The 25,413-nt window shown below is 49.8% G+C and overlaps 1 protein-coding gene and 1 non-coding gene across 4 annotated transcripts in view; both read left to right on the forward strand.

Moving 5' to 3' along the window:
- The window catches only part of LOC142575261 (uncharacterized), a 118,839-nt gene that overhangs the window by 28,735 nt on the left and 64,691 nt on the right, over positions 1-25,413 (forward strand). Inside the window, exons 3-5 of one of the 3 annotated variants that reach the window (XM_075684482.1) lie at positions 924-1,130; positions 4,633-4,887; positions 8,169-8,395. The exons of the other annotated variants lie outside the window; for them this stretch is intronic. Of the exons in view, the coding sequence (XP_075540597.1) occupies positions 924-1,130; positions 4,633-4,887; positions 8,169-8,309 (603 nt within the window). The 3' untranslated portion in view covers positions 8,310-8,395. Of the gene's footprint in view, positions 1-923; positions 1,131-4,632; positions 4,888-8,168; positions 8,396-25,413 lie in introns of those variants that run through there. 3 annotated transcript variants of the gene reach the window in all.
- Positions 22,565-22,754, forward strand: LOC142567787 (U2 spliceosomal RNA). Its single transcript, XR_012825237.1, has one exon. It is a non-coding gene; the product is annotated as a U2 spliceosomal RNA (small nuclear RNA).

Genomic DNA, 25,413 nt, shown 5'->3' on the forward strand with positions numbered 1-25,413 from the left:
GTTTCGCAAACATTTTCGACGGTGATGCTCTTTGCGAGCACCGCAGGAAATAGACGAGTTCTCAAAACTAAGTGATGTGTCCCTGCAAGCACATGTCTGCAGACAACGTAACTTTTTTTTTTTCTGGCGCGTCCGTCTAACCAGCATTTGGGTACTTGTATACCACATTAGGGCCGAACACTCGCCCTTTCATTGTATAGCACTCGACTACCTGCTGCATTTGCACGTTGCACAAGTTTTTTTTTTCTGAGTGTTCGTAGTGCCCTTGGCTTTCAGGCATGTACTCGCGATTCTACACCTTGTTGATGCAGACGCGTTCCCTTCGCTGCCTTTTTTTTTTTTTCGTTTCACTTTGATGATGGAATTAGTGTGTTGCTGCAAGCTCATTGCCGTGAGCTCTTGCTTCAGTTAGCTTTTATTATTTGCCTACAAAACCGACTGATATGTCGGTGATTCCTTTCTGTAGCTCCACCCATCTTGTAAGACGAGGGGATAGAGGTTCTGAAAGAGGTAAACAACCCTCTGCCAAACTATACCAAAGAACTAAACTCCAGCGATCGATTGTATCGCGAGAACTGAAGGACTTTTTCCCAAGTTTTCGTGATCGTTTTCAGTACTGCTAAAACTAAACATTTAGAAAGTACTTGCTGCCTGTTGTTGAACCTCATTTCTGTAATGGTTGGGGCGCTAGAAATGTACAGGAACTATGGGTGTACGAGTATAAATTGTGAAATATAAGAAAACTGATAGAAGTTTTATATATCGGAAAAAATAGGTTTTATTTTCTTTTTGTAATTTCATACGTATCTTATGAAAACACCCTCCGTATCTAAGATGATACGTGGCAACTACGATGTCGGCTTGTTCTCGTAGCTCTAAGTCGCAAGCAGAGTGGCCGCTTTAATGTTCCTGCACCTTCACAGCGCGAACAGCCCTACTGGGTAACCAAGGAGGCTGTGCCCTGGGGCGAAGTAGAAGCCAAGTATTCACTCCGCAGTCGGTCTCTGTCGTCCGACTCCTTGCACTGTCACCTGGAGCTCTCGGGGGTTGGCCTTGCCACGCCCCCACCGTTGCTGTACTTGCAGAGGAAACCACTACCAGCGACTTCTCGTGGGACAGCCACCAATGAGGCGAGTCTTTGCATCAAATGTATCCGAACTAAGAGCCCACCACGGTATGCACCTGCAGGCCGCTAACTTAAGTCGACTCCTTCACTACGCAATTATCGCGGCTTTTGGTGTCTGAATTAAGCAGTACCTCTCGCGCCTAAACTTTTCTTTTTCATTTCCCATCGATGTCGCTCTTCCCTCGACATTGCAAATACGCTCAATGAGGCTCCCTGGTCGAAAAAAAGTTGTTTATAGAAATTATGAAAAATATGCAGGATTCGCGAGTCTGTTCGAATCGATCAATTTGCGAACAGATATTGTATGTTTACTGAAATACGATTACTTCTATGCAGTTCACCGTTCGTTACTCAATGCGCGTTGTGGGCTCATTTCGTTCGCTTAACCTTTCCTTTTCTCTGCACTACGGTGCTTTTGTTGCCGACTTCACTTCTTGCGTCTTGTTCTTGTGCATTCGGGCACCTGTTTTCCCGGTGTCGCGTACATTCTGCGGGATTTTCCAAGAATGCTCCCACGCCCATTTGCACATGCCAACATCCATATATACTTGCAGTGTTCGAAGTTTCTGTATTCTCGGCAAGGCATCAGCCGGCACAAACGCAGCTTCACTTTAAAAAAGTTTAGCTTTAAAACTACAATGTATTTATGCGCCCGTGCCCCAACATTCATGTCCGATAGGTTTCTGAGTATGGCCTCGTGTCTGACGTTATCCAACGCTTTGTGCACATCGAGCCCTAGGATCGCGCGCAGTACCCCCGGCATTCTGGCATCCACGACGTCCCTTTTGAGCATCCACATGTCTTGCGTGGACACAGCTGGCCGAAAACCAAAGAGGGTGGGTGGGAATAATTGGTGTTCCTCTAGGTGCTCGGCGAGGCGTGTTAAAACCACGTGCTCCAGTGCTTGGCCCAGACATGACGTGAGACAGGGCGGATCGAGATTCTCCAGTTGCAGCATTTTTCTAGGTTTTGGAATAAAGACTACGGCAGCCGCCTTCCATGGCTATGGCAGTTCCCCGGTGCGCCACACTCGATTGAAGAGGCCGGTTACGCTCCTAATTGTCCGCTCATCGAGGTTGCGCAGGATTTTATTTGTCATGCCGTCCGGCTCCGCCTCCGAGGTGGTTTTTAAACCGGCGAGACCAGCTCTCGCCTCGGTTATGTCGGCATCTATGTTGTCATTCATTTCGCCGGTGTACTCTGCGTACGCCAGCTCATTTCTTTCTGCATTAAAATAGCGGCTGTTGAGCTCCTGTATGATCTCTTGCTCTGAGGCCGGATGCGCCCGAAGGAGCCGATTGACCTTTTTGCCGTTGCCCCTCTGCTGCTATCTGGATCGAGCAAATGTCTAAACAAGAACCAAGGGTTCTTCGAGCCGAGCTCGCCTTTCAGCCAGTTGCACAGCTGCATCTATTGAGTCTAATTTAACTCGCGCGAATACTCCAGTACTTCCGCCTCAGCCTGGGCCAGTGCTAGTTTAAGTGTGCGGTTGCGTTTGGTGCTTCATCCATTCTGCATAGTCTGCTGCTTTTCCCAGAGGCTGATCAGCTTTGAGTCGGGCCATCTTCCTCGGTGGGCGCCTCGATCGTGGCTTCTTGCGCATCCTGGAGCAGCTGCGCCGTCCACTCGTTTAGGTCTTTCTTCTTCCTTGCTGCCTGACGGTTGTGCTTGAATCTAAATTGGTCCCACTTGGTAAGTTTGACGAGCACTTTCTTCTTTTTATTATACCCCACTGCAGATATTCTAATGTTCAGGACATAATGATCACTGTCCAAATTGAGGCCTGTATTGAACACGTCGCTCCCTCCACTTGCCGGACGAAGGTCAGATCGGGAATGCTGTTTTGTGGCACGCTGTTCTCAATACGTGTCGGCTGCGTGGGACCTGTGAGCAGGGTCAAGTCGCGGTTGTTAGCCCCATTTGCTATCGACATTCCCTTCTTAGTATTTCGCGGGTAGCCCCACATGGTATGGCTTGCATTAGTCTCCCAAGACGACGGGCTGGGCTTGTGCCGCCTCTTTCCTCACTTTTCTCACGATTGTGGGGAAGGTGATAGTATTGCACTTTGGCGGGCTGTTTATGTTTAGTATACAGAGCCATTTATGCTTCCTGTTTTTGGGCATTAGCTGCACAAAGGTGTAGTGCAGATTTTCGATTTGCAAGTCGATTTGCATTGCGGTGATGTTTCGATGCACAGAAATGGCTGTTCTGGCAGTCGGTTTCTTGTTTGTCGAGAGCTCATTAAAGTAGGAATATCGCATTATTTCGATTGCGGATTCTGTTTCCTGTAGCGCGATAACATTTACCTTGGGGTCGAGGTCTGCCATTGCGAACTGCAGCGCTTCCCTCTTTTTGGCAAACTACCTGCAGTTGCACCAGTAATATCCGGCCTTGTTCCGCCATTCCCCTGCGGAATACCATGGCCCTGGCGTCGGGCGCATCTGTGGGGATACTGTGCCCGTCGTGAAGTCTTTCTGCGTGACTCGTAGCCATGTTCAGTGGTAGGAGCGAGGATTGCGGAGTCTCTATGTTGCTGCCTCAGGTGGATGGCTTGCTGATTTCGGTTTTAAGCAAGTCATGGGGGGGGGGGGGAGAGGCTTTGAGTGTTGCTTGCATTACACACTGTATTGTGTTGAATGTTTCTTCTAAGCTTTTCGCTAGACTTGTCATTGTTTGTTCTACTGCTTCGACTTTTTGTTCGAGGCTGTTCGCGGGTTGTGCAGTGCAGTCTATATCTTCCTTTAATTTCCTCTTAGCATTGCGTGCCTTATCCACCTCCATGCTCGCCTCTGCATTCCTGTGTACGGATCCATGCAGACGCGTGCTGCTCTGGCGCCATCTTGTAGTCATCGTCGCCGCATAGCCCGCCATGCGCTCCACTACAGATTTTCTTCTCATGCGTTCGCCATCCTTTCCGTTTCATACTTCCGCTGCACCCTCCTGCTGCGCTTTCCTCCTCGCGCTCTTTTCATATTCCGTCTTCCATCTCGCGCTGTGCTCGTTCGCTCGGTCAGGAGGTACAACGCCGACGCTCGCCGCAGGAACGGGCGCCTAAGAGCTGCGCTCTAAAATTTTGAATCTCTCTCACATCGTCGTGACCGATGCTGTAAACGCTTCCTAATATGTTCCAGAATACCAGCGTTTATTGGTCCTTACCTTGCTTTAGTTAGTGCCGCTCCTTTCATTATATTTCGGATAGTATACACATGCTAGTTACAAAAATGCCCATGCGCACACACGGCGAGTCGGTCTTACCCCGTGCTCTTTCATACCTATTCCAGATGACAAGTCATTCTTTACTATTACTTCTACTCACTTTTCTAGGACTTACAAGGTTAACGAAATGTGCTCACAATGATGCTATGACGCTGCAACGTGCACTACAGAGCCATAGTTAAGTTAGCTGTGTCATTTAGTGACACGGCGAGCCCCTCTACTTTTTAATTTCCTGTGCGATTCCTCCGAATATTTCGTGTCTTCAGGTAACGGCAACTTTTTCTTTTCAGAACTCGTCGCAGCCCCCGCACCAGCACAAATGCGAGCCGAACGAGCGCTTCACACTTTCCGAGCAGTGGGACTCTGGTTCACCGCACCGGGGTCATGTTGTTTCGGGAACACGTTTCAAGAAAAAGCAAGGCTGGCAGCGACTCCTGGGGAAGGTTTTTCATCAGAAACGCAAGGACCCTTCGAAAGACGACAGCAGTGGCGAGTTCGCCTCCTTCCTCGCTGGTGTCGCCAACTCCTCCAGCCTTTGTTCGGTGGTACGGTTGAGCGCTGTCGATCTCGCATATTTTTTCCCTATTTCTGTCCCTGCTACCCTTTCCTACCGTGCCACGTAGCCAACCAGAAATCCCTCTGGTTAACATGTCGGACTTGCTATAGATTCTGTCTCTCGTAATTTATCGTACCCCGTTGCTTTATGTGGTGTAAAGTATCCACGAGAACACCGAAAACGCGCACTCGTGTGCTTTATAGCTTCATGTACATTGTCGAAATTGCAGTGTTTCGTAGCTCTCATTTGCACTGGCAGGCGATTCCGTCAGTGTTGGGTATTGCTGGTTGAACTGTTCCGAGTGACCTTGTGAACCTACAGGAATTAATTGGTAAAGAACGAGCGTTCCACTTGCTACGCGCATTTTACTCTGGTTTCCTGTGCCGCTATGTGCAAATGCGCCTGTCTGAAAATGGTGTCCCTTTGAGGGTGTTTGTGCGTGCACGTGGCTAACGGTCGCAGCCCGCGTTAGGCGAATGTCGCAGAGGTACGCATGGGTTTCTTTTCTACCCAAAAGTGCGGATAAATAAAAAGCTGATCGTGCAGTTCTGCTTATGGCATCTAATGTCGGGCACTTGCCTCTCTGTTGACAGCCTCCTTTTCATACGCATTGCGTATTTACAGAACCGTCATTTCTGAGTTGAATAGCCTCATTGGTACTTCAATTACATTTCACTTCACAGCGGACAATTCTATACACCTTCTAAGCGCCGAACTGTTTGTGGCACTGCAACCGGATGAGACGTCAACTGCCTTTCCTTCTCGTATAAGTAAGATCAGACAATAAAACCATTCTGCCTCTAAACCTCCCGAGCTCTGCAAGAATTAATACTTTCGAACCGTGCAGTTGCGCCTAAAACTTTGCCCCTCCCCTCTGCAATGTACAACCGTACCTTGAGGGTATAAAGGGCACGGCATTAATGGATTTCTCTGATTACCCACCGCAGTAGTGTCGTCGATTTAAGGCACTCCAGATGTAGAAGTCTAACTCCATCTGCTTTTGACGCGCTGGAATGTAATGACAAGAGTTGCGCAATTCTGCCTAAGGTAATTCCAGTAGGATGCGGAAGTTGCCGCTAATCAGAGGTTGGGGACTTCTCCTATTTGTAGGGGACGTCAATCTTGCGTTTATGATTCATATGCGTGATGAAGACATGGTGGGTGCAATAACAAAGCACACCACCCCTGGCAACAAAACCCTGAACCAGCGCATGTATAGTGTACCTGCCAGTGAAACTTAAGGATGTTGCTGCTTCATTGGCTGCTTCATTCTATGTAATGCAAGGTGTCATATAAGCATTGCGAAGGTGCCTTGCCAATTTTGATGTGCAACATGCATTCATTTGCATTTAGTATGCGAAGTTGTTATTCTAATGCGATTACTTGTATATTATGGACGGCTTAGTGTAATCTCTTGTGTACAGGGTGTTTTCAGCAAACACTAAAGAATCTTTAAAAGTTGCCTATGGCAAATATCTCATTTCTAGTTAATGAGCTGGTTTACTCGAAGCGGCGGACAATACTTGCACAGGAAATTGAGTCCCAAAATCGACTAATTAATGAAAATTCACTAAGTTTCCAACTAGGTACATTATGGCCCCTATTGCAGTTTACAAATTCTAGCCGTGGAGTTCGCAAGGCGGATCCACATGGAGCGAATTTTGAAGATGACACCAGTTTCGAGATATAAATTCCCGAACTTTGCGGATAAATGCATTGGCGTTCCAGTTAATTTGTTAAAGAAACGTCGTTTCATGCACTGAAGCACACAAGTAACTGGAACGCCAATGCATTTCTCCGTAAAGTTCGGGAATTTATATCTCGAGACTGGTGTCGTCCTCAGAATTCGCTCCAAATGGGTCCGCCTTGCGAAGTCGACTGCTAGAATTTTTAAAGTGCAATATGGGTCATAACATAATTAGCTAAGTTAATTAGTGAATTACCCGCCCTGGCTGCTCAGTGGCTATGGTGTTGGGCTGCTGAGCAGGAGGTCGCGGGATCGAATCCCGGCCACGGCGGCCGCATTTCGATGGGGGCGAAATGTAAAAACACCTGTGGTATTGGGATTTAGGGGCACGTTAAAGAACCCCAGGTGGTAGAAATTTCCGGAGTCCTCCACTGCGGCGTGCCTCATTATCAGAAAGTGTTTTTGGCACGTAAAACCCCACAATTTTTAATTAGTGAGTTCTTTTTAATTATAATTTTGCATTTCAATTTTTGTGCAAGTCGTGTCCGTCGCTTTTAGCAGACCGGCTCAAACACTAAAATTGAGCTATCTGCCACAGGGAACCTCTAAAACTTTTTAAAAGCGTTCACTGAAACGCCCTGTATTATAGATGGCTTATTGTACTGTCTTCTACGTTGTAGACGGCTGGGTAGAATTCGTGAAGGCGTTTTGTAGTTTCAGGCTTTTTTCTGTCTCCGTGCTCGCTCTGCTCCCTTTCGATCTTTCTTTTTTTAAGCTATAAAATGAACAGCTTCTTTCTTTGTGCGTTGGGTTTCTGCCATGCATATTAGAGTAGGAACATTCGGTGTCTCATGTACCAGTATCTGCAGTCACAGAGGCACACAAATATTTTGCGGCGTGAGCAGCGACATCACACCTACACTGCAGGTATTTAACACGCCAACGAGACCTCCTTTCCCGTCTTCGAAGTGATTCGGTGGTCACTCGTCAACTAAATTGATCGCGAGTGATGAGTGCCCACGATCATAGGGTTGCAGGTGAAAAAAATTACAGGGTCTCTTAACATCTCTCGTAAGAGGTGAACAGCGAAAGCCGACTCTTCCTCCTATTATCATTCAACTCTTCCGCTTTGTTTCTTACCTTTCTTTTACTCATTACTGCTCACTACTAAGCGTTTCTAGTCATTTCTAATCAATTCTGGTCATTACAAGCCGAGATTAGACAGTGTTCATATCGGAGTCATTACAAGTAATTAGTAGTAATTATGAGTCATTACTAGCTATCATTAGCCTTTACCAATCATTCATCATTTTTCATTCTTTAATCTGGCTTCATATCGCGTGTTGACATAAGCTTCACCATGAGCCTAGAAAGGCTTTCGCCTTAACGCCCTGCCAAACAACGCAATGGTGCTAATGGCCCCAGTAATCATGCCTTTGGCGCGTTCGTAGCCTCCAGCATCATAGGCAAGCCGCGCTGTCGCTGGTTCGGTCGCTTTAAATAATCGTTCTTTAATTTTGTTACGACTTCTAAGGCGTGCTGTTTCCTGATTAATGCCGTACTAATTGTCCTTTTCTTCTCAGGATCATGAAGAGCGATCACAGGCTCCACTCAAGGGCCCTGAGAAGAAACGCCCGACGGGATTCCTCCGACAGTCTCTGCGCAGGGTAGCCACGGCTACGCGGAAACGCGATTCGCATGACTTTGTCAAGACCGATGTTTAGGACATGCTGTAAATATTTTATTTTAATTTATTTTAGTTTCGACGAATTTATCGCCTGCTCTGCGCGAATAAATAATTCCCACACTACGTATAATGCCCTGTCTTTATTTCCATGCTAGAGACCTTCATCAGATCTGGGAAGAAAAAATTGGCAGAGGCGTACCTTGGCTAAGCCTAGTGGATTGCGAAAGCAATTTTCTGTTCAGGTTGTAGAGTTCCATACTGCTCATCGAACGTGTAGATGCAGTCTCGTCGCCATTTAAAGCATCCATAAGGCTTGCTGTCGAACGATCAGGTGTCGCCAAAGTCGCGTCAGCATTGAGAGCATGCACGACACTGTTCATACACCCAGATCAAGAGATGTTGAACGCATTCGCCTGGCTGCATAATATGCACGCCGTTTAGCTAAACGTTGTTCCCGCACTTAATCCGTTTCTTCCACACGCCGCGGCTTCTTAGCTGCAGCACATCGTTACAGCTTCACCTTATACACATCATCCGACATACCGTGGAGGATTCGCTGGTACGACGGCGACGAGCCGAGTTGGGGGGGCCTCTTTTCCACAGCTGGCATGATGTCACACATAGGTCACGCTAAAGGTCAATGGTGGATTCTCCGGGACGACGGCCAAGAGCGGAAACCTCGAGCAGTATTGCTTTCGCAATAAAAGTCCGCCCTATGACATAGTGCTGGATGCAAGCGCATAATCGGCATAATGTTTGGGTAGGGGTTTATGAAAACTGGCAACTTTGAATGTGATATCGAGCGTTATACCATTCAACTTTGTTGAGGTGATGGGTTTGTGCGGAACTGCTGTTTGTGATCTGCAGGCTATAACGGTGCCTTAGCTTACGGATTTTCCCCGTCAATTTTTAATGCGGACTGCGTTCCAGTTTTTGTGCTAAGGCGCTGTTTTATAAACAGTGGTATGCGCTCCTTCGCGGGATCGTCTTATGGAAGCTCAGATGGTGCATTGAAGAACTACCAGATGGTGTATTCTTTTTTTTTATTACAGGCTGGTAATTCCCGGCTATAGTTTTTTTACAGCAAAGCTGTATATGGAAAATGATCTCTCGGATCGCGTCTGCGCGTGTACAGACCATTTTACATACGTGGGCCGATCCCGGATATAGTGCAATACCGGGATGGCCCGCGGTAGAGGTGAAGCAGGCGTTAAGCGCTGCCTATACGTGGGCCGATCCCGGAGATAGTGCAGTGATGGGTCGCGACCCGCGGGGGAGGTGCAGTTCGGCATTAAGGGGCCCATTTACACAGCTTTTCGCTGGCCATCCTTCAGAGGCGAACGGCACCGAGTTTCCTTTACTGTTTGGGGAGGGGGGGGGGGGGCAGAACATGATTTGCAGTAGTAGGCACCCGGTACATAATAATCGCCTTTAGAAGTTTCACAAAAAACTAACTTTTAATTGGCGTCCACGCTTTTGTTTTATTTGGTTGAGTGATCCATGCAGGTGGGCGCTTAAGGCGTAATCATCGGTTCTGAGCCTCGCAGCAGTTAAAAGATAGGCGTGTCGCAAGCTGCCACGAAATAAATTGGCAGTTTTGTACAGCATTGTATATTGGTCTGCGAGGAAGTGCGTGGAGGCTGATGCAAAAGTGGGGCTAGTGTTGACTCGTTTTAATGCGACAGCATTATACGCCCCATCATGCGACAATCTGGCATTGTTGTCGCCGGCGCGATCGAAGGATGGTGCCAAAAATGGCCGACGGCGCGAAAAGTAAAAATACGTCAAATGCTCGCAGCCTGACAGATTTCACGTCAATCCGAGCAAAGTCGTTTAATAGAATTACAAAGATTTTGTACATTTCTGTCTGGCTGGGATTCGAACCCGAGCCTCACGGGCACGAGACGAGTACGCTTCCCCGACGCCACGGTGGCTTATTTTTTTCTTTTGTGCCGGATATTTCACGTAGCAAACACAAAGGGCATCATCTCTGCGGTTATAGTTGACTAAAGTTGTCTAGTGCGTGCGTGATTGCGTACATCACGTCACTGCCTCCCATGTTTCGCACGCTCTTCGGATTTCATCGGTGCTGCGTCTACTGCGATGCACTCCGAAGCATCTACCTCAGTGGCATCTGTGGAACGTGGTCGCTCACGGAAGCACGCCGCCGAAGACAAAGCAAGGGAACAACAAAAGGTAATGCCTTGCAAGTTTACAACGTACATGGACGACATACGGATGCATACTTAAGCGAAAACATTTCTCCAAAGCGACTACAATGCTTTCGCATTCCCTCACGTCCTAAGTGTCGCTTCCGTCAGCAGGCGTTTAGTGTGTTGCGACACCATGTGCCCGAGCACATGAGGGTTGGACCTTCCCGCGTGTAGCCGTGCGCAGCTTATCCGTGTCTGGGGAAAGAGGATCCTGGGGTTGAGCTGATTTCGGCTGTTTTAACCTTTCAGGCCACCGGGCGGAAGCACCACACCTCTTCCGCCTCTGCTTCATATAGACGGCAGCCCCAGGCTGAACACCTGGAGGAAACCGGCAGTCGCCTTTTCTTGTCCTCCTCTTTAATCTATCTTTCTATCTCGTCTTTTCGTCTGTCCTATCTTCTATTTCTTTCTCACTTCAGAGTTTCCGGACGGCAAGGATTAACGTTGTGTGGGTAGCCAATCTTGGGTATACCATATTTGGTTATAGCAGTGACATGCAGTTGGCGTTTGCATGAGCCGTTTTTCTAGGACCTGCTTGGACTTGTTCTCGGTAGTGTTCTTCCTGCGCTTCTTTCCTGCGCTAGTCCATTTGATGTGGTTGCTTGTTTGTCAAGGAAAGAGTATACCTGTGAGAGACACCTTCTTTTATTTCTCTTTTGCGGGATTGCGCGTTTTTATGGCGAACGGTGGGCAGCATTCACATTTACACTAGTAAACGTACCCCCCTCCCCCCCTTGCCTTATTTGCCCTGAAATGTTACCTTGGGTTGGCCCCTCCCCCCTCCGAAAAAAAAAAAAAATCCTGCGTACGTGCTTGCTCGCCGGCCGGACACGCCTGCCTCGCGGGTGACAGGAGAGGGCACGCTTCTGGCCCGCGTTCCTCGCTCGCGCACCCGAGACTGAACCCCGCTCGCCGGCTCACCCTCGAAAACTATCACACGCACATGCAGCGTACTGCGCGCGGCGATGTTTTTATCGCACTGGGACTTTATACGGAACCTCACGGCGACGGCTGAAATGCACCTCAAGTGTCGATATAATTCCAATCATAAGAAAAAGAAATAGCGAATAATGTCAAACTTCGAAGACGCATGCATACTCAGTACAAAGTAAGCAGAAATGAAATAAAAATAAATAAAAACGAAAGCTAATGAAAGCCCTCGAGAGCCGTTGGTGGCTCTTCTTCTTGCCCTCTGCTTTCGCTATCGCGTGTGATAGCTTTGCCGGAGCTCAAAATACTCTGCCGGGAAAGGTCCAGAGCAGGTTTAGAATGCAGGGTGCCGTACGTATCCGCGCTAAAGTGACTGCATTTAACGTTCATCGCAGGAATTTATGACTGTCGTTGTGGCGGCAGCCCCACATCTGTCTCGTCATAGTCACTGGTCTAATTCGTTGACATTTCGATATTTGCCTAAAGCCAGACAAGCATTTGTTTCCTTATACGTATGGCGCTCCCATCTCCGCAGCACATATAAAAATGACTTGATCGCCTCTCTCAAACTGTTGCGCGAGTGTCAGAATCTGTTCACGAATTGTTCGACAGCGTAGCAGAGCGCTTGCTCCAAATAGCTGAGCGAGATGCGGCCACCACGCAGCCCGCGCGATGTCTGCGAACAATTGGCGGTGCCGCACACCATCAATTTTTTTCTGCGTGAGCAAGTGGCCAAAGGCGAGGACAGATGCGTCGAAGAGCAAGAAGACTCCGCAGCGGTGGGTGTGTTTGTTGACAACCACTGCTGTTGCTGCGCGCCCACACCAATTAAGTTGCTCACGGGCGGCAGCAAAATTTCCCATCCCCCCAAAAAAGTCTGGGCATAAAAGTCGCAAACCATACCATTCTGGAAAGGGCAATGACCAGAGAAGCTGTTTAGCACACGACACAGAGGCGGCACAGAATTTCGAACAAAGGCACGAACTCGCTTACTGTGATTTTTGTCTACATTCGCGTGGACGATGTCACTGCCACCCCGAGCAGCCGGAGGAAACTAGATACACGAGACGAGAAACATCCCGAAGCGGTGGGTGTCTTTGCGGCCGCCCGCTGGTGCTGCTGCTCGCCCGCGTCAGCTAACTTCAGACGGGCGGCAGCAAAACTTCCAAAGCCAAAAAAATATTGCGAGAACTAAAAGATCGGCGGATTCCATGCACTGTCGGAAACGAACTACATATATTTGCGATCTGCACTACGTTTCGCTGCGTACCGAAGACGCCCCTGCTCCGCGCGATGCTTCTTTCGGGCTTGAGTGTCCTCGACATTGAACGTGTGCTTTGGAGCCATTTTGCGGGCGCGTTTACGAGCTCTTTCTGCACACGTGACCAGCCCGCTATTGAGACGCCAGCTCCTAGTGCTCTCTTCAGGCTATGGACGATTGTAATGTTTACACTATCACAGCCCAGCACATGACCTCCACAGCCCAGCACCTGCATTTTCGTCGCATAGGAAGGCAAGCGCAGCACGGGCCCTAGACACAAACTACGAAACGCTACCGCGGCGGTGCCGGCCGGGATGCGTAAGACCCCTGAATAAAACTAAAGGGTGCGACATACTTTCATCTTGTCGCCGCTGCTTCGGCGAGGAGAATGATAGGAGGCAGGAGAGAAGATTTGTGCCTCCACATTGGTTCAGCGCAGTCACGTGGTATATTTCGCGCCCTTTACTCTGTTTTTCTTCTTTTACGCGTGTCGGCGCACTCGCCGCTTTGACAGACATGACAGTTGGCCTTCGACTTGCCGCGGACAGGCCTTAGCAAGAGATTTCACAGGTTTTGGCTAAGTTTTGGGGCTACCCGTGTCAGTAAAGAACTATGTTTCTGTTTTCTTTTATGTTAGGGATTGATTTTAAGGGTACTGAAGATGCAAACGGTGTACGAAAGCAGCTATTTAAATGCGTGAGCATTTTTATGCTTACCCAACGAGAAAGCCGTCCGTGCGTCAGCCCGGTAGAGCGACCGCTTTCAAGATAGCGCCCGCAGCAACGGGCGAATTCACCTTCCTGCTGACTCTCGCTTCGACGCCAACGAAGCAGCGAGAACAGAGCGCTCACGGAGCTCTCAGCACACGCCGCAGTCGGACACTTTCGTAGATCGCTTTCATGATACGGGCCCGAGCGCCTCTCTTCAACGTTAAGCGGCAAGAACACATCGCGCGAAGCTAACAGTTGTTCGCACTCTTCTTCGGCATTGCAGATCGCTTTCAAGCCAGTACGGTCCGCGCGGCGGTGGCTACGAAGCCACAACCTGAGTAGCTTTGCTCACGGTTCATAATGGTTGGACGCGGATGGATAAGAAGCTAAAGAGCGATAACGGCCTGTAATGATCGGAACGCTATCAGCACGCCTGGCACCGCCACCTGCAGTAGTCTGCTTGCGTCATCAATGCTCCTTGCGCCGCTATCCACACCAGTTCGTGTCGCCGCAGCGCTGTCGTTTGTACTGGCCGGATGAAGTTTCATAACATTGATAATGATACCAGGCTTCGTGGAGATGAGCAAGTGGCACAACGCTTACACATAATTAGACAACTCCCAGAAGAGTTTCTGCGAGATTTTTTTCTTTGTTCACGGGGTGTGGAGCTCAGGCATGGGTATAAGCTTATGCACTGGTGCTATTCTCGGTGTTCGTTCAGGTTCTTTCTTCCTCCTTGTGCCATCGTCACCGAGTTTATGAAGCTGTACATTGCGTAGGCTGTGTGCTGTCGTATATCGTGCTAAAAACGCAACACGCGTTGTACATTGTTGTACCACTCAGTGTGCGTAGCTTTGTCAGTTCATGCTTTTGTTAGGCGCTGCAAATATATTTTGCGCGAGCACAAGCTGTTCAATACCAAGTGTAAATGATTCTGACTATTGTGAGTAGGGTTTCTACCACCCGCCGTGGTTGCTCAGTGGCTATGGTGTTGGGCTGCTGAGCACGAGGTCGCGGGATCGAATCCCGGCCACGGCGGCCGCATATCGGTGGGGGCGAAATGCGAAAACACCCGTGTACTTAGATTTAGGTGCACGTTAAAGAACCCCATGGGTTCGAAATTTCCGGAGTCCTCCACTACGGCGTGCCTCATAATCAGAAAGTGTTTTTGGCACGTAAAACCCCATAATTTAATTTTTTTAAGGCTTTCTACCCTTCGCCGTCTCGGCAGAATAAAGTGGTGCACGAGTTTGTGGGCACGTATTAACTTCGAAACTCCGCAAAGAAAAGGGGGAAGGTGCTCATTAATGGATATAATTTATATGTGTAACTTTCGTCCTTGCATACGCTTTGGTTACAAATTAATTACAGGTTCCACTGTGATGGTTGCGGTTGACAGCCAACGGTACCAGATTGTCATAAAGTCGTAGGACCAGTCTCACTGCATATAGAGATGCAAGCGTCATGACGAAACGACGAGAATAGAAGCTCCGCGTTGATAGCGCAATAAAACAGTTGCTGGAGTGTCAGAATATGTTCACGAAGCGTTGGATAGCATTCAAGAGCGCGTGCTCCAAATAGCTGAGCGTGATGCGGCCACCACGCGGATACGCGAGGTGGTCTGCGAACAATGCGCGGTACCGCACACCATTAATTTTGTTGCGTGAGCAAGTGGCCAAAGGCGAGAGCAGATGCGTCGATGAGTGAGAAGAAGACTCCGCAGCGGTGGGTGTGTTGGTTGACACCTACTGCTGCTGCTGCGCGCCCGCACCAACTAAGTTGTTCACGGGCGGCAGCAAAATCTCCAAAGCCAAAAAATAGTCACAGCATAATAAATCGTAATCCATTCCACTCTGTCAAGGTCAATGGCCATCGAAGCTGTTTAGCACACGACACAGAGGCGACATAGAATTTTGAACAAGTGTACAATCTCGTTTGCCGTGATTTTTCTCTACATTCGCGTGCACAACGTCACCGCAGCCCCAAGGAGCCGGAGGAAACTAGACACACGGGACGTTTCGAAGGGACCGCCACCACAGGACAGCGGAAGGACAGGGAAGTAGATACGCAAGCGCTTGGAACGACGACGAAGAGAGGGCGGTGCGAACGTACAGATGGCTGATGCGGGTCCAAGTTGTTTGGATCGCGACACTGGAGCGATCGGATGGGAACTCGGCGCTGACGCCCGTGGTTGTACCTGGGTCGCAAGCCCCAAGGGTAGCGTTGGCCTGGCGGCCTGGGGTACAACTGGAAGCATCCGAAGGTCCCGGCAAAGCATGAGTCGACTGGTAACAACGAAACAACTTGTTTATTTTAACATCGCAAAGAGTTGGTGGTCAGGTTTGACCGAAGTAGAGAGACGGGAGAGCACTTCACTCAACTGAAGAAATCGGAGCCCTCCTTTTGGCGTCCGGGGGCAGCTGTTTTTATACTCTCGCAGTTGAGGGCAAGAAGGAACCCCTCAAAAGACGAGCACGTGAATGTACAATGGGCTAATGGTGACGCACACTGTCGTAGCGCTGCGCACGATCTCGTAGCACCCTGTCGTGGCGCTGCGCACGATCTCGTAGCACCCGGTCGTGGCGCTGCGCACGATCTCGTAGCACCTGGTCGTGGCGCTGCGCACGATCTCGTAGCACCTGGTCGTGGCGCTGCGCACGATCTCGTAGCACCTGGTCGTGGCGCTGCGCACGATCTCGTAGCACCCTGTCGTGGCGCTGCCGGTCGGACACAATGACTGGAACGAGATCCCTGCTTTGGCATCGCCTGTTTCGGGCCCAATAACTGGAATGAGATCCCTGCTTTGGCATCGCCTGTTTCGGGCACAATGACTGGAACGAGATCCCTAGGCGGTCGCATCGCCGCAGACGCGCCTGGAAACACCTGGCGATGAGTGTTGCGGCGACGACGATCGGGCCAAAATGTCTGCCGCCCCGCCGCAGTCGCGCCGGCAAAACCACGTGTCGCAGGCGAAACGCAACAGACCGCCCCGCCGGGGGAAGGAGATCCCGATGGACAGGGGACTGCATCCGCTGTCCGGAGGGATGTCGCTCGATGATGCTCATAACCGAAGTCGGGCGTCCCTCGACGTTTCTTGAGCGCAGCGCACAGAGAAGGCCTCGTTCTCTCGTTCAGGTTCGCACGGGACACTGCAAAGTGACTTCGGGAGAGTTCACATTTTTGTTCTCGTTCCCGGCAAGCGTTAGAACTACGCTGAAACTCAACCGCTCAGTCCGCAAGCACGGCACAACCCTCACTAAGCCCTGCCAGGCTCTTTCCCCTTTTTATACCACTGCCTAGTTCCTTACAGTAGTCTAGCATCACTCAGAACGCGTCCACAAATTGAAAAATTGCACTAGAAAGCATATCATCACTTTGAAACACTAAACAAAAGCAATATGTTAAAAAAAAATCCTGCCTCAGGAAGAAAAACATCAGTAACAAACAATTTTGAGGCTGATTCCTACGTTAGGGGCTTCGACTTAAGCCATCGGCGTTACCGTTGAGACTCCCCTTTTTGTAACGCACCTCAAAGGAATATTGTTGTAAAGCGAGGCTCCAGCGCAGGAGGCGGCCATTTTTGGGAGAGATGGTCTGCAGCCATTGGAGAGGGCAGTGATCCGTCTCAATGATAAACCTCGAGCCGGCTAGATAGCATGACAATTTCTGAACGGCCCACACGAGACACGCACACTCTTTCTCGGTGGCGCTATACGCCTGCTCACGACTGGTCAGCTTACGACTAGCATACAGGACGGGGTGTTCTACTTCTCCATTTTCCCGTTGGCACAGTACAACGCCCATGCCTCGCTCACTAGCATCGCACTGAACAATGAACCCTTTTGTATAGTCTGGCGATCGTAGCACAGGCTGGCTTGTTAGGGCACTCTTTAGGGCGCTAAAAGCTCTTTCCTTTGTCTCGTCCCAGACGACTGTTTGAGGCTCTGTCTTTCTTAGAGCATCCGTCAGGGGAGCCGCAATATCAGAGTACCTAGGGATGTACCTCTGATAGTAGCCGGCGACACCCAAGAACGACCGAATATCGGTCTTTGTGCGCGGTTGCGGAAAGTCTCGCACAGCGGCCACTTTTATTTCAGAGGGGCGGCGACGACCCTGACCAATCACGTGACCGAGGTAGACAACCTCGGCCTGTGCTAACTGGCACTTAGGAGCCTTGACTGTCAAGCCCGCTTCGCGCAGGCGGGTTAGCACTGCCCGCAAGTGTGTCATATGCTCAGACCAGGATGCGGAGAATATCGCTACGTCGTCTAGATACGGTAAAGCGAATTCTTGCTGTCCCCGCAACACTTTATCCATGAGACTTGAAAAACAGTATGGCGCGTTCCTCAAACCAAAACTCAACACTTTAGGACGGAATGTTCCCATTGGTGAAATGAACGCCGCATACCTACTAGCCTCTTCTGTAAGTGGAACCTGCCAATAACCCCTGACAAGATCTAGGGTGGAAATAAACTGAGCGCTACTAACTTTCTCAAGGCGCTCCTCGATGTTAGGGATCGGATAAATTTGATCCTTAGTGATGGAATTAAGCCTGCGGTAGTCGACGCAAGGACGAGGTTCCTTGCCCGGTACCTCAACTAAAATCAAAGGGGAGGTATAATCACTCTCACCTGCCTCAATAACACCGAGCTGTAGCATTTTCTTTACCTCAGCCTCCATAATATCGCTCTGGCGGGGTGACACCCGATACGCCTTGGATCGTACTGGCTCTGGGGAGGTAAGTTCAATATCATGAGTAAGTACAGAAGTCCTACCAGGCCTCTCAGAGAACAGACCTTGAAACTCTCGTAATAGCTGGTGTAGTTCGGTTTTCTGCTCAGGCGACAGCGGTGCTTTACTGATAAGGTCACTAATGACTTGACCGGTGTCTTCCCTGTTCGTCACTGAGCCTAGTCCCGGAAGCTCGACTGGAAGCTCTTCAGGAACGTTTACCATCATGCACACCACTGCTTCCCTTTGTCTATAAGGTTTGAGCAGATTACAGTGGTAAACTTGCTGTGCTTTCCGCTTTCCTGGCAGACTTACCACGTAGTTAACGTCCGACAGTTTCTGAACAATTCGCGCTGGGCCCTCCCACTGCACGTCTAGTTTGTTGTTTAGCGATGTGCGCAATATCATGACCTCATCGCCAACCTCAAAACGACGGGCCCTGGCTGTCCGATCATAATAAACCTTGGCCCTCTGCTGGGCCTTTGTCATTGCTTCACCTGACAACTCCTGTGCCCTTCTGAAGCGTTCGAGGAGCTTAAGCACGTACTCCACCACGACTGGGTCGTCGCCCCTACCTTCCCATGATTCTCGAAGCATGCGAAGCGGAGATCGAAGCGAGCGACCGTACACCAGTTCAGCTGGCGAAAACCCCGTAGCCGCATGCGGCGCGGTCCTTAAAGCAAACATCACCCCAGGCAGACACAGCTCCCAGTCAGTTCGATGTTCAAAACACAACGCTCTCAACACGCGCTTCATGACGGAGTGGAGCTTCTCAACGGAATTCGACTGTGGGTGGTACACTGAGCTGTGTAACAGCTTTACCCCACACCTTTCGAGAAAAGTTGTCGTCAAAGCGCTAGTAAACACTGTGCCCTGATCTGATTGAATTTCTGCAGGAAAACCAACTCGCGCAAATATGGACAGTAGTGCATTAACTATCTCAACTGAGCTGAGTTCTTTAAGCGGCACTGCTTCAGGGAATTTTGTCGCTGGGCAGATCACAGTCAAAATGTGTCTGTACCCCGTGGCTGTTACCGGCAGAGGTCCCACAGTATCAATAACGAGCCGTCTAAAAGGCTCCGTAATGATAGGTACCAATTTCAACGGCGCCCTCGATTTGTCCCCTGGTTTGCCCACCCGCTGACAAGTGTCACATGTCCTCACGAAATGGTCTGCGTCCCGAAAACACCCTGGCCAATAGTACTCTTGCAAGAGACGGTCCTTAGTTTTCTTAACTCCTAGGTGTCCGGACCACGAACCCCCGTGTGACAAGCGCAACAGATCCTGACGATAGCATTGAGGCACGACCAGCTGATCGAACTCCACTCCTCTGCGGTCTAGATACTTCCGGTACAGGACTCCCCCTCTTTCCACAAAACGCGCAGTTTTCCTGGCGATACCTTCTTTGACATTGCAGCGCACGTTTTCCAGGCTGCCATCCTTTTTTTGCTCGGCTATCAAAGCCGACCGGCGGACTTTTAGCAACCTATCAAGTCCGTCTGACGTAGGCGCGATGAGCAAATCAGTAGATAGCTCTTCTAACTTTCCCGAATCGGGATTTTCCTCTCCAGTATCTGGCGCCTTCAACGCTACAGACTCAATTTTATTCAGTTCGGGCGTGCTCTGAATATCAGCTTGCTGCGCCTCTGACCCTTTTTCGTTGTTTGATAACGTCGGCCCCGCAACTACCGCCTTTGCAGCGAGCTCCCGAACCTTCGATCTGGTTATGGCCTGAACACTAGCTTCACCAAACAAAAGCCCCTTCTCGCGCAGGAGGTGATCGGACCTGTTTGAAAATAGGTACGGGTACTGGGGTGGCAGCATAGATGACACTGCGGCCTCCGTCTCAAGCGCTCCGAAAGGTCCTTCAATAAGCACTTTTGCTACCGGCAGACACACGCTATGAGCTTCCACGGCTTGCTTGATCCATGCGCACTCGCCCGTGAACATATGGGGTTCTACGTAAGACGGGTGAACTACATCCATCGTAGCTGCGGAATCGCGAAGCACTCGGCACTCTTTCCCGTTCACGAGGAGGACTCGCATGTAAGGCTCGAGAAGCTTCATGTTCTCGTCAGTGCTGCCTATTGAAAAAAACACAACTTTTGGTGTTGTTTCCGGACACTGCGCCGAAAAGTGACCCGGCTTCTGGCACGTATAACAAACGCCCGCTCGCCTCATCTCGAACCGCTTTCTGCGTTCGGCTTCGGCTGCCGTCTCTTTACGTTTGGTCGGATTGCTTTCACTCGCATCCTCACTACGCGTGTCCCCCTTAAATCTCATGGGCGTGAACCTTGGCCTCTCAGACTTGGAGCCAAATTCACCCTTTTGACCGTCCTTAGCTCCGCGAGCTCGACGCGTCACAAACTCCTCGGCTAGCTCAGCGGCTTTAGCCACCGTACAAACGTCTGGCCTATCCAAGACCCAGTATCGCACGTTCTCCGGTAACCGACTATAAAACTGTTCTAGCCCGAAGCACTGCAGAACTTTATCGTGGTCACCAAACGCTTTCTCTTCTTTGAGCCACTCCTGCATGTTCGACATAAGCCTATACGCAAACTCTGTATATGACTCACTTCTGCCTTTCTCATTTTCCCGAAACTTCCGACGGAACGCCTCCGCAGACAGCCGGTACTTTTTTAGCAGACTCGATTTTACTTTGTCGAAATCCTCTGCTTCCTCTCTATCCAAGCGAGCGACTACGTCGGCCGCCTCGCCGGGTAACAAAGTGAGCAAGCGCTGTGGCCACGTTTCCCGAGAGAACCCCTGCTTCTCGCACGTTCGCTCAAAGTTAACCAGGAACAAACCAATGTCCTCTCCAAGCTTAAACGGCCGCATCAGGTCAGTCATTTTGAACAATACTCGTTCTCCTGCACCGTGTGCCTGACTTCCATTACGAGCGCGTTCCATTTCTACCTCAAGACGCTTCATTTCCAAAGCGTGTTGACGGTCACGCTCTTGTTGCTCTCGCTCTTTCTGTTCTTTACGTTCACGCTCTTCTTTTTCTTTCTGTTCTTTACGTTCACGCTCTTCTTTTTCTTTCTGTTCTTTAAGTTCGCGCTCCTGTTTCTCTTTTTGCTCTTTAAGTTCGCGCTCCTGTCTTTTTGACCTCTCCTCAATAGTCTCAAGGCATTCCGACAGCTCGTCATCCTCAGCCTCTAACTCAAGAATAGCCTTTATCAGTTCCGGTTTTCTTAGTTTGTCTGAGACATCCAGACCCAACTCTCTTGCAAGCTCCAACAATTTCGGTTTGCGCAACGACTTCAAATCCATGGCTGCTCTGAATGCTGCTTTCTCTACTGCTTACTATTGTCTTGCCGCAAACTAACCCGGCAGCAACGACAACCACAATTACCAGCTCTGTTTCTGACACTAACAAAAGCCTGGCAAAGCTCAGAAGAAGAAAGTCCCGCACTCACCAAACCTCGCAGGCAGGAATTCCGCGCAGTCGTTCCGCTGCAGGCAACCAGTCGTCACACAGGGCTCGTTGCACTGTTCCCGGATCGTCGTTGAGCTGCTCAGCATACTGTCAACTGCATCTCTTTGCTGCTGGCCTCCGTTGTCGCGATCTCGCCGCTGGCAGACAGTTGTTTGAAGTCGTAGGCGATCCCACCGCTGCCACCAGATGTTTGGGATCGCACCGCTGGTACGATCTGTTGGGAACTCGGCGCTGACGCCCGTGGTTGTACCTGGGTCGCAAGCCCCAAGGGTAGCGTTGGCCTGGCGGCCTGGGGTACAACTGGAAGCATCCGAAGGTCCCGGCAAAGCATGAGTCGACTGGTAACAACGAAACAACTTGTTTATTTTAACATCGCAAAGAGTTGGTGGTCAGGTTTGACCGAAGTAGAGAGACGGGAGAGCACTTCACTCAACTGAAGAAATCGGAGCCCTCCTTTTGGCGTCCGGGGGCAGCTGTTTTTATACTCTCGCAGTTGAGGGCAAGAAGGAACCCCTCAAAAGACGAGCACGTGAATGTACAATGGGCTAATGGTGACGCACACTGTCGTAGCGCTGCGCACGATCTCGTAGCACCCTGTCGTGGCGCTGCGCACGATCTCGTAGCACCCGGTCGTGGCGCTGCGCACGATCTCGTAGCACCTGGTCGTGGCGCTGCGCACGATCTCGTAGCACCTGGTCGTGGCGCTGCGCACGATCTCGTAGCACCTGGTCGTGGCGCTGCGCACGATCTCGTAGCACCCTGTCGTGGCGCTGCCGGTCGGACACAATGACTGGAACGAGATCCCTGCTTTGGCATCGCCTGTTTCGGGCCCAATAACTGGAATGAGATCCCTGCTTTGGCATCGCCTGTTTCGGGCACAATGACTGGAACGAGATCCCTAGGCGGTCGCATCGCCGCAGACGCGCCTGGAAACACCTGGCGATGAGTGTTGCGGCGACGACGATCGGGCCAAAATGTCTGCCGCCCCGCCGCAGTCGCGCCGGCAAAACCACGTGTCGCAGGCGAAACGCAACAAAGTTTAGTATCTGTTCTTATCAGCTTAATATCTCATAGTGGTTTTATTTGGACTCAAGACGTTCAGTTCATTTTTGCAAGTTGGCGGAGTTCTTGAATCCTGCTTCACCTCCGCCGCGGGTCGGCTCGTTATTGCACCCTCTCCGGGATCGGCCGATGGTTTTTGCACCCTCAGAAAAAAAAATGCACGCTACCGTAGCCATGAGGATGTTTCACTGTAAGAATTTGGTGGACTGTGGGAATCGAGGTAAGCTAAGCTTTGTATGCTGTTTGTTTTGATTAACGTGGCAGAAATGTTAAACGTTACTTGAATTATGGGGCTGTACGTAAATAAATTAATTTTATAATTGTATGTACACATTTTATACATGCATTCGCAAACTGCAACACGTTTCGCTGCGTAGCGAACAGGCTCCTGCTCCGCGCGACGCTTCTGTCGGGCCTGGGTGTCCTCGACACTGAATGCACATTATGGAGCCATTTCGCTGGCGCGTTTTTTCGTGCTCCTTCTGCACACGTGGCCAGCACGCTGCTCAGAAGCCAGCTCCAAGCGCTGTTCAGGCTATGGATGATTGTAATGTTCACACTATCACGCCGCAGCAAGCGACCTCCACAGTCCAGCATCTGCATTTTTGTCGCATAGGAAAGCAAGCACGTGCCATACGCGAAAGCTACGAAAAACTACCGCGGCGGTACCGGCCTGGGTGGATGGATGGCTGTTATCAACGTCCCCTTTGGAACTGGGCGGTGGGTTGCGCCACCGCGCTCTTGTTAATGTATTGCCTAATGCCCTACCTATATTAAATAGGAAAAAAAGAAAAGAAAAAGATTCACGATGAATTCCCATAACCAAAGTTTCTGAACCCCTATTGTGAACTTTGTTATTGTACGCCTCCGTTGTTTGTAGTCTCCCCACTTTTCTTCCACCAATCTTGCAATCGCATCTTATTAATGTCAACTGCGGACATGTTTACTTTCCCCCTGCTCTCGCTGAACCCAGTGACTTCAAGGAGACCAGTGGTGCCTAAATCGACCGCTGGGCAGATATCTTCGCATTCTAATAAACCAAGCTCCATCGTTTCCCCAGCATTACCGCAGGAAGCACATGCTTCTTCTTCCTGCTAATATCTCGCTTTATAAGTGCGTGTTCTGAGGCATCCTTATCTTGTTTCGAAGAGTAACCAGTCGGTCGCCCCGCCAGCTCCATCTGGTGGTGATTAAAGAAACCCATCGACGTGTGCGAGAAAGACCGCAGCAGCAGCGCCCATAAAGTCGAGAAAAGAGGCAAAGAAAGCTTCGCTGTAAAACAACACGCACCACTTGACCATTGGCTAGCATCTTCTCCTATGCGAGTAGTTACAGCGCAAGAACTATTTTTATGAACGCGGATTTTGGATCCCTGTTCTTAGGGCTGCCGAATGTCGAAGAGTGGAGCAAACTATTTTAGCGAGATGCTAATAACGTGGAACCTTCGCAAAGCTATGCAGTTCACAGAGACGGGCGCAGTCGCAGCTGTGGCGCGCCGTGGGAACATCGTCGAGTTTAGTATCTCAACGACGGTAGCCGAAGCCCATGTGCTGTGCTAAAGACGCCTCGAGTGCCTGGGTTAAGGCCCAATTTACGCTCGAGCCGCACGCGTGCGATCGCGCGAAAAAGTGTGCATGTTTCACAATGGGGCACAAATGCTGGTTTACACTGGACCCGTACATGCAGTGTAAACCGAAATCTGTGCACCAGTATGCGACATCTGCAGTTTTTCGTATGACCGCACGCCTGCGGGGGATGCGAGCGGTATACGACGTGCGACTCCACTACAAGTCAGCCTCAAGCGGCGTAATCATTATCCTCGGCTGTGTGTCCGGCTTTTGGACGATGTCTAAAATTAACGATAAGAAGTCACAAAGCCTTACGTAACCGCTTCCGTTCGTGGCAGAAACTGACGAGTTATCGTTCATGTAAGCTGGCCGATGGCCTGTATACTCAAGAAGCAACTCGTATGCTAGCGCGGGTCCTAAAAACAAATGCCTATTAATTGCGACAGCGAACATATCTTTAGCGGAGGCTGCCAGTCAGCGATGTACATATATTACAAAAGAAAATCTTTGAGGCTTCGGCCTCGGGCGGAATGTAATGTTGGTCCAGACTTCATTCTATCTCTCCAAATCTTGCTTGTCCAGTCAGTTTTTGTCACCTCTGAAAGTTGATATCTGTAAGGCTGGGTGATACGATATATATAGCTTTGGGATAAGTTAGAAAGGTTGGAAGCACGTGACTACCCCCACTACATTTTACTCCCTGCCTTTCTTATCTAAGATCTCATTAATATATATATATATATATATATATATATATATATATATATATATATATATATATATATATATATATATATATATATATAGTAGGTAAAGAGGAATTCTTCAGTCTACCTTTCAAACGTAAAGAACTTGAACGGTGCTACAAGGTAAACAGAAGAAGTATTTAATTTCAACAGTTTCGATCGGTGGACCGATCTTCATCAGGGTGTACAAAAAGATGGCAGTTCGGCCCTGGTAGTGAAGACACCAGACCGGGTGCCCGGTCGTTCTCAGATACATCAAACCGAGAGGGACAGTTGTGACAGTGATTGACTTTCTGTCGGCAACCCGCCGTGGTTGCTCAGTGGCTATGGTGTTCGGCTGCTGAGCACGAGGTCGCGGGATCGAATCCTAGGTGGGAGCGAAATGCGAAAACACCCGTGTACTAAGAATTAGCTGCACGTTAAAGAACTCCAGGTAGTCAAAATTTCAGGAGTCCTGCACTACGGCGTGCCTCATAATGAG

The sequence above is a fragment of the Dermacentor variabilis genome, chromosome 1 (assembly GCF_050947875.1).
Source record: "Dermacentor variabilis isolate Ectoservices chromosome 1, ASM5094787v1, whole genome shotgun sequence".
Lineage (NCBI taxonomy): Eukaryota > Metazoa > Arthropoda > Arachnida > Ixodida > Ixodidae > Dermacentor > Dermacentor variabilis.